Source organism: Cucurbita maxima, unplaced genomic scaffold, assembly GCF_002738345.1.
Source record: "Cucurbita maxima cultivar Rimu unplaced genomic scaffold, Cmax_1.0 Cma_Scf00011, whole genome shotgun sequence".
Classification (NCBI taxonomy): Eukaryota; Viridiplantae; Streptophyta; class Magnoliopsida; order Cucurbitales; family Cucurbitaceae; genus Cucurbita; species Cucurbita maxima.
The window spans coordinates 2,897,839-2,906,221 of NW_019272027.1; the positions used below are offsets into that span (position 1 = coordinate 2,897,839).

Below are 8,383 nucleotides of genomic sequence, written 5' to 3' on the forward strand. Positions count from 1 at the left end.
AAAAACTTATCTTGCTAGAAGCTTATAACCTGCTGAAAACTTCTCTGCATATTGTTATCTGCTTAATTTCATTCATCAATGTCCTGAATGCACAACAAACGCTCATAATACATCAGAAAAGAGCCAGCTTGAGTATAAATTTCAATTACAGATCACGGTATCGAGTATGTTCGGATCGAATATGGACGTATCCGTTGTTATGCAACTGAAGTTCATGTCAAGAACAACCTCGCCGCCGAAGTTTGTTCGAAATCATTTCAGCCAATCGCGATATCGGAGAGCGATATGACTTAAACTTTTCTTTGGTGAATCTAAGGGAACTCTGGAGGGCTCTCTTCTCACTCTTTAGGCAATGTATCTGTTGCTGAAGCTCTTTAATGGCTGCTATCTTCTGATTGTTTCTCCTAGCTAACTCCTCTTGATGCTGCAGGTTTTCCTTCATGAGCATTGTCACTTGTGAGTTTAGTTCATTACACCTACTCTCCCACTTCGCAATAGCCACGGATGGATTTAAATCTCTAATCTTTCGTGTTTCAAACTTGTTCATCCTTTTTTCAGCGCTATCGATCTCCGGACATGCTGTGATTCTTCCATATGTTTTATTATCGCTTACTTCTTCTCTTATCTTGATCAGGAACTCCTTGTCGAAGATGCCATTGAGGCAGAGATCGACATCAGCGGATTGGATATCCGGATGTCTGATTTTGCATCGAAATATCTCGGTGTCGGAAGACGAAGACGACGCGGAGTAGACAGTGTTAACAAATATGAACTTTAAACAGTCATATTTTTCAGCCAAGGAATGGTAAGATCTGTTGTACTCTTCAAGCATGTATTTGATTTCTAGTTTTCTGTTTTGGTAATGCTCATCTTCGTCCAAAAGGGTCACTATGGCCTTCATTTTCTTGTCTATATCTGAAACAATTGGAACTGGTTATCTTTTCGGTTTTAAAATTTGCAATTTAGTCCCTCTTTTTGGCTGAATCTTCACAAACATCCCTGTATAGATCGACTTTAATGACCAGTAAATATTGTCCTCTTTAGGCTTTCCCTTTCGGGCTTTCCCTCAAGACTTTAAAACGTGTCTGCTAGGGGAAGGTTTTCACACACTTATAAAGGGTGTTTTGTTCTTCTCCCTAACCAATGTGCGACATCACAATCCAAATTAGATAGATAGATATGATCTCTTACTTGTTAATGGATTTTTATCGCTAACTATGCTACAATGCAATTATTATTGCGACTCTCCATAATTGTATGATATTATCCACTTTGAGCATAAGTTCTCGTGGTTTTGCTTTGAGTTTCCCCAAAAGACCTCGTACCAATGGAGTTAGTATTGATCATTCCCTAAATTAGTCAAAGTGGGACTCCCTCCCAACAATCCTCAACACTCCTTCCCTCGAACCAAGTACCACATAGAGCCTTCCCTTATCGAGGCTCGACTCCTTGGGAGCCCTCGAAGAAAGTACAACCTTTGTTCGACACTTTAGTCACTTTTTTACTACACCTTCGAAGCTCACAATTCTTTGTTCAACATTTAAGAATTCTATTGACATGACTAAGTTTAGGGCATGAATCTGATACCTAAACTTTAAACCCTAAACAAAACATCATTTATAAGTGTGTGAAAACTTTCCCTTAGCAGACGCGCTTTAAAACCTTGAAGAGAAGTCCGAAAGGGAAAGCCGAAAGAGAACAATATCTACTAGTGGTGGGCCTAAGTCATTACATCGACCGTTTGAAAGTATAGAAACTAAATTGAAATCGAGATTGGAGAGAGAAAAAACCTGGATGAATTGGACTGTCTGAGCTGCTTGTATCTGTTAAACAAAGGAGGCTTTGTTTTTCCATTGCAATGTGTTTTCTGAATGCTAACAATTGTGAAGTGAAGGTGTTTGAAAAGCAAAGGACAAAGGCAAAGGGGCATGAGAATCTAGAAGGCTGAAAATGGAGGTAATGGATCTCTTCCCTTTATTTTTATTTATTTATTTATTTTTCTTTTAAAATATCAGTTGTTGTATAAATTAATTTAAATTCAAATTCAATTTTAAATGAAAAAGTTATTGCTCCCTTTAATGTTTTGCAAAATATATATATAGCTGATATTTTTCTAGCATTTCTTGTGTAGTTCCATTTCAAAGGTCGATACTTTGATTTTTCACACTTTTGCAACGGTTGAACTAACCAAAAAGACAAAATTCTTCGATATATATATTTTTGTGAGGGTACTCTTGAGGATTATTGGAAGTTAGTCTCGCATTGGCTAATTTAAGGAATAATCCTGAGTTTTCAAGTAAATGAATACATCTCTATTGGTATGAAGCCTTTTGGGGGAAAGTTTAAAGCAAAGTCATGAAACCTTATACTCAAAGGAACAATATCATACAATTCTTGAAATCCTAGATCCCTAATTTCTAATAGGTACCACAAAAAAAATATTATTGATTTAATATATTTTTGTTCGTGTTCTCTTTTTTTCAGAACTCTGGAAATTTAGTGATCACATATATTTATCGTTATTGAATGATTTGCACGATCGTCAAAGGTTCGGTCAGTCAGGTAAGGAATGTATCCACCAAAAAAATCCTAAAAAATAATTATCTTATTTTTATTATGTAACAAGAATTTACCAAACAAAATTGAAAATTGCTTTAAAAAATTAGATTATTTTGGTTTTTGAACTAAAAAAAAATGAAATGCAGTGCTCATAAAGCAAAAGGCGTGGAAAAGTAAGAAAGCTTTATTGAGAAGGAAGAAAAATAATTTTAGTTGAATTCAACGGCGGCTCTTAATATTCTCATACATTTTTATCATATGAACTGCCCCTCTTTGCTGCTCTAATTACCCAATTGCCATCGCCTGTGCAATTATTCTCTATATTTTCTCATTTTGTAATTTTTTAAGTCATTCTTTTTTCCTCTTCTTCTAAATTAATCCTTTTTATTCGACCATTTTTACTCAATTTTTTTGGTATATTGTAATATTGATTTTCTTTTTTTTCATACTAGATACATACAATAATAGAAGCATTGGAGAAAAGCTCGTGTGAAATCGAGAAATCCAATGATAAAATGTTTCCACGGAACCAAACCCTTTGACGGTGGACTTAAAAAGTAACCTATAGATGCTTTATGCCCATTCATTTTGGAGAGTTGTATGCTGCTTTCCGGAAGGATGAATTGCTCTCGAAGAAGAATCTATCGATTCTCTCCCAATTGGTTGGGCCACTGATCTTGTGTCAAAAAATAAAATAATATATCATTTAATGATGTGTCAAATTATGAAAAATGATATAAAACGTGTTAGCTAAATTATCAAAGCAAATGCCTATGGATTTTGATATTACCTAAACTGCCCTTTAACGAGAAAAAACTAATAGAATATTGTGTAAAGTAGACCGACATATTGTCTTTTAAAGGTTAATTGAAACAATTTTTTCTGTCATTGTCACATCATTTTAGGTTATTGTCATGTTGGCTTTTCATTTCTAATCTCGAGATACTTTTGAAATGCTAAGGGTGGTGTTGTAATTTTAAAAAGAGTAAAAATATTTTTTAAATAAATGATGTATAAGGGTAGTGTTATAAATTCAACAAAATTTAGCCTGTTTTTTTAGCAAGTTAGAAAATTTTCTTATGTAAATGGCATAATTGTAATTTGAGAGGAATGTGAGAGTCAAAAGTTGAAGAAGTTGCCACGTGGGAGTTAGTTACAATTTCAAAGCGCGGGAAAAAGCTTGGAAAAAGCGTGGAAATGGTCTCTCACTCACCAATTAAAAATTAGAATTTCCAAATTTTGTTGGGAATTTGGGAGAGGTATAAATACCACAACTCTTCATCTTTGAATTGAATGGTATTACCAAAGCATTTTGCATTTCCCTCTCTCTCTCGCTCTCGCTCTTTCTTCCATGGCCATCTCAGAATCTCAGACCCGTTCCTCTCTGATTCCTACTTTCCTCTACTCGTCTTCGGCCATTCCGTTCCAGAAGATGCTTCGCTCCAATGATCCTTGTGTATCGCCGTCGCCATCGCCATCTCCGATTGTCGAATCTACACCGAGGAAGGTCTTCGCGATTCCGTCTCCGAGTGAACCGAGAAAGAAACTGGAGATGTATTCGCCGGCTTTCTATGCTGCCTGTGCCTTCGGTGGAAGCCTCAGTTGTGGTCTCACTCACACGGCCGTCACTCCTCTCGATCTCATCAAGTGCAATATGCAGGTGCGTACTGCCTTCTTTAGTTGTAGCGGAAAATGTTTAGACACAAAAATTAGTTTCTGAAGTAATTCCAGCGAATTTGTTTTGATCTGTACAGACGTATCTCAGAAATGTCTGATTACTGAAGTGTTTGTTTTAATTTAGAAAAATTTGAGTGACTTGTTTATTTATCAATTTGACTTAACTTTTTCTAAATAACTATATAAATATATTTTTAATATTTTTCTTGCTTGATGGATCGGTGACTTCGATCGGATCGAATTGCTTGCTTGTTTCTAGTATGGATGCTTGATCGTGTCTGGATGATCAAAATATTTAGGCATCAGAATGATAGTAAGATAAATAAATAATTTATGAGGATGTTAAAACGAGGAAATCCTGTATGAAATCTCTTAAATATCACATGTAAATAAGCAGACATATATAATGAAATGATGCTCTGTATCTGAAACTTACTAGTCTGTCCTGCCGTTCGAGTGGATTTGCGCTCAACAGAGCTATGTTGAGATTTTAATCAGTAAGACAAAATTGGATTTATGTATTTTACTGTTATCATTATTCAACACTGTATCTCTTTCTTCTTTAAACAGAAATAAAGAAACAAAGACTAATGAGATGGACGTGTCACTCTCTCACATTGGATACAAAATGAATATTTAAAAAATAAATAAAGAATAAACGTGTAGGAATGGAAATCTCTGTGATAATTCAAACTCTCCTCTCTCCTTTTTCTAGAACGTCAACGTTTGACGATTCTTCATATTCTACACCGAACTGTTTGTTGCTGAAACTTGATCCTATAGTTTTAGGAGTTTTTTTACAGTTTTACATTCGATCTTTGCAAAATGTATCCAGATATAGAAAATTACTCTGTCTTCTCTGGCATCCAAATAAATGTTAAATCACCACTTAATTCATGTTTTTGTTGTTCTGTATTATTATTCTTTCTTTTTTTTTTTTTTTTTTTTTATTTCAATCACGTAAAAGAACTATTAGCAAATTAAGTTTGTTTGCACATACGCTAGCGTTTCTTCTGAACTGAAATTAATCGAATGAAATATTTGATGTTCTTGATCATTATAGGTTGAATACTACATGCACTTTGATGTTTTCTTTTGGATTCACTCACCTTATAATATGCTTCAAATTTTAATAGTTTTTGAAACTTTGCTTTTGTCAGTTGGCAAGATTGCCGTTTAGTGATTGTCATCATTTTCAAATGCAATTGTTATCTTATTAACATTGATTTTTCCATTGTAGCAGCTGACGTGAGTAGGATATTTATTCTTTCCAACGAATAGTTAAAGTAAAGTATGCTCAAATGTTTGAATATCGTGGCTTGGTCATACTAATACTGTATTTCTACTGTTTTTAACATACTTTTCATCATCAATCAATTTTTATTTCCCTGTGATACACGACATTTCCATATGTATTCAATTCAGCCAATGCCAACATTCTTTTTGTTCAGATTGACCCTGTGAAATACAAGAGCATTTCATCAGGTTTTGGAGTTCTTTTAAAGGAGCAAGGAATCAGGGGCTTCTTCAGGGGTTGGGCGCCAACTTTTCTGGGTTACAGTGCTCAGGGTGCTTGCAAGTATGGTATCTATGAATTCTTTAAGAAATACTATTCCGACATAGCTGGTCCAGAGTATGCAGCAAAGTACAAGACCTTGATCTATCTTGCTGGCTCTGCATCTGCTGAAGTGATTGCAGATGTTGCACTTTGCCCATTTGAAGCTGTTAAAGTTAGAGTTCAAACTCAGCCTGGTTTTGCTAGAGGTCTGTCAGATGGCCTTCCCAAATTCGTCAGATCTGAAGGTGCCCTGGGGTAATCTCACTCTTATCATCTTCTGCAAACCGATTAACTTACAAATTTTTAGGATGATGCTGTGATTACGTAGGGTCTACTTTAAGCATAAGTTCTCATGGCTTTGCTTTGGGCTTTCCCAAAATGACTCATATCAATGGAGTTAGTATTCCTCATTTATAAATTCATGAATTCTTCCTTAAATTAGCCAATTAGCCAATGGGGGACTCACTCTCAACCATCCTCAACAATCTTCCCCTCAAACAAAGTACACTATTATAAGCCTCCCCTAAGGTTTATGGAGCTCTCAAACAGTCTCTCCTTAATTGAGTCTCGACTTCGTTCTTTGGAGCCCTCGAACAAAGTACATCATTTGTTTGACACTTTTTTATTACACCTTCGAGACTCAAAGCTCTCATGGTTTTGCTTTGGGATTCTTCAAAAGGCTTCATACCAATGGAGTTAGTATTCCTCACCTATAAACTCATGATTATTCTCTAAATTAGCCAACATAGAACTCATTCCCAACAATCCTCAACCGATGAAGTTTAATTTTACGATCAGGGTTTTATTTACTATCTAATTTGTTCTTGCAGGTTGTACAAGGGTATTGTTCCTCTATGGGGGCGTCAGATCCCATGTAAGTTTATGTTTCCATTGCAATTATATGACCATCTCCTTTTTTTTCTTTGGAACACTGACAAGTAAGAAAACAATTACGTTTTTGCAGATACAATGATGAAATTTGCAACATTTGAGAATCTCGTGGAGCTCATCTACAAGCATGTCATTCCCAAGCCAAAGAACGAATGCAGCAGCGCCTTGCAGCTGGGCGTCAGCTTTGCTGGTGGATATATTGCGGGAGTTTCTTGTGCTATAGTTTCTCACCCTGCAGACAATCTGGTCTCTTTTCTCAACAATGCTAAAGGGGCTACCGTTGGTGACGTAAGTATTTTGGACCACCTAAACAGTTCAATAAACATTTTTCTAGAAAGACTAAATTATAACCCAATATCACTAAATTTTACATTTATTTCAAAAATACTTTTATTATTTCAAAAATTATAATATTATTTTTAACTTTTTACAATTTTAAAACTCACCTATTCAAATCTTCTAAACTTTTCATGAGTTTTGATTAAAACTATTACCTGTTGAGATCTTCTACACTTTACATGAGTTTTGAAATTTCTATGGTCATTGTTACTAAGCAACTTTTAAAATAATAGAAATATCTTTTAAACAAATGAAAATTTTTATGGTATTTTTTATAGTTTATTCTTTCTAAAAACAGTTTTATTTTCAGATTGGCAAATAAATGGCCTGTAAAAATTAATCTCATTTTATATGTTAAAACCAACCTAAGACAAACTTCATTTATTCTGGAAAAAAAAAGAATAAAATAAAGTTTTTTTCATTGAACTTGAACTAAAAAGCCGAACGCCATGGTATTGGTGCAGGCTGTGAAGAAGCTTGGAGTATGGGGTCTCTTTACACGAGGGCTGCCTCTACGCATAGTCATGATTGGAACCCTCACTGGAGCTCAGTGGGTTATCTACGACGCATTCAAAGTTTTTGTCGGATTGTACGTTTCTTCACGAACCCTCATTTCCATAATTATTGTTTGTTATTATTATTTATTATTCACAATTTTTTTTCTTTAATAACTCACATTTTGGTCTACTAATGGGTCCTCGTCTAATTTTCTTTTCAGGCCAACTACCGGTGGGGTTGCCCCTGCCCCTGCCCCCGCCATTGAAATTCCAAGTGCGTAGGGTGCTAGAGTGAATCAGTATCGCTGCCAACATTTGTTATACGGCAGAAACGATAATGATAAAAAAAAAAAAAAAAAAAACTTCCTCTGCGTTGGATAATAAAAATTATAAAATTAGAGGTGTATAGATTAGGTGAGTCCTACTTCTATTTTTAGGAGATGATTTGGTTTTCTTAGGCAATCTCTAAGAATGTATTTCTAAATTTTCGTAAATGGCAAGTATTGAAACGGATACGAGAATGGTTATTACTATTACTACTATTATGTTATAATGTTTATAATGCTACTATAGCCCTTCAAGGTAGTTTAGAAATAAAATAATAAAAATAATAATAATACCTAATTGGATTAAATCACAAATGCACTTCAAAATGAAAAAAACCTGTGAAGCCAAGCAAAAGGAAATAACAGAATAAATGCAATTTCCGATATTAAATCTTTTTAACTCGAGAAATAACAAATAAAAGGTACATTTATGAGATATGTCCCGATTTAAAATCAGTCATAAGGAAACAATCGTTGGACAAATAAATAATCAAACTCCGGCACTGCCAATAGTTATAAAATAAACAATAATAAAA

At 34.7% G+C, this 8,383-nt stretch overlaps 2 protein-coding genes across 3 annotated transcripts; one reads left to right on the top strand and one right to left on the bottom strand.

Annotated features, from left to right (window-relative positions):
* Positions 1–217: 217 nt before the first annotated feature.
* LOC111486585 lies at positions 218–1,967 on the bottom strand. The gene is made up of 2 exons (XM_023133754.1): positions 1,791–1,967; positions 218–915 (listed from the first exon to the last, which is right to left on the bottom strand). The coding sequence occupies exons 1-2, from the start codon at positions 1,852–1,854 to the stop codon at positions 218–220; spliced, it is 762 nt and encodes a 253-aa protein (XP_022989522.1). The 5' UTR covers positions 1,855–1,967.
* Positions 1,968–3,860: 1,893 nt separating this feature from the next.
* Positions 3,861–8,036, top strand: LOC111486686 (mitochondrial phosphate carrier protein 3, mitochondrial-like). Of its 2 annotated transcripts, XR_002718917.1 has the most exons (7): positions 3,861–4,219; positions 5,688–6,049; positions 6,625–6,668; positions 6,759–6,973; positions 7,489–7,613; positions 7,743–7,858; positions 7,899–8,036. XR_002718917.1 is itself a non-coding variant. In XM_023133907.1 (6 exons), exons 1-6 carry the CDS (start codon positions 3,911–3,913, stop codon positions 7,801–7,803), a joined length of 1,116 nt encoding a protein of 371 aa, XP_022989675.1. In that variant the 5' UTR covers positions 3,861–3,910; the 3' UTR covers positions 7,804–8,036. The 2 variants fall into 2 exon arrangements, 1 of the variants encoding a protein (XP_022989675.1); XM_023133907.1 differs by having other exon boundaries at positions 7,743–8,036.
* Positions 8,037–8,383: the final 347 nt, after the last annotated feature.

What these genes read in the sequence shown, in the direction of transcription:
- LOC111486686 (XM_023133907.1), top strand. Translation starts at nt 3,911, where the DNA reads ATGGCCATCTCAGAATCTCAGACCCGTTCCTCTCTGATTCCTACTTTC. An exon ending in TCATCAAGTGCAATATGCAG is followed by an intron (nt 4,220 to 5,687) that starts GTGCGTACTGCC and finishes CTTTTTGTTCAG; the next exon opens with ATTGACCCTGTGAAATACAA. An exon ending in AGATCTGAAGGTGCCCTGGG is followed by an intron (nt 6,050 to 6,624) that starts GTAATCTCACTC and finishes TTGTTCTTGCAG; the next exon opens with GTTGTACAAGGGTATTGTTC.
- LOC111486585 (XM_023133754.1), bottom strand. Translation starts at nt 1,854, where the DNA reads ATGGAAAAACAAAGCCTCCTTTGTTTAACAGATACAAGCAGCTCAGAC. An exon ending in AGACAGTCCAATTCATCCAG is followed by an intron (nt 916 to 1,790) that starts GTTTTTTCTCTC and finishes CAATTGTTTCAG; the next exon opens with ATATAGACAAGAAAATGAAG.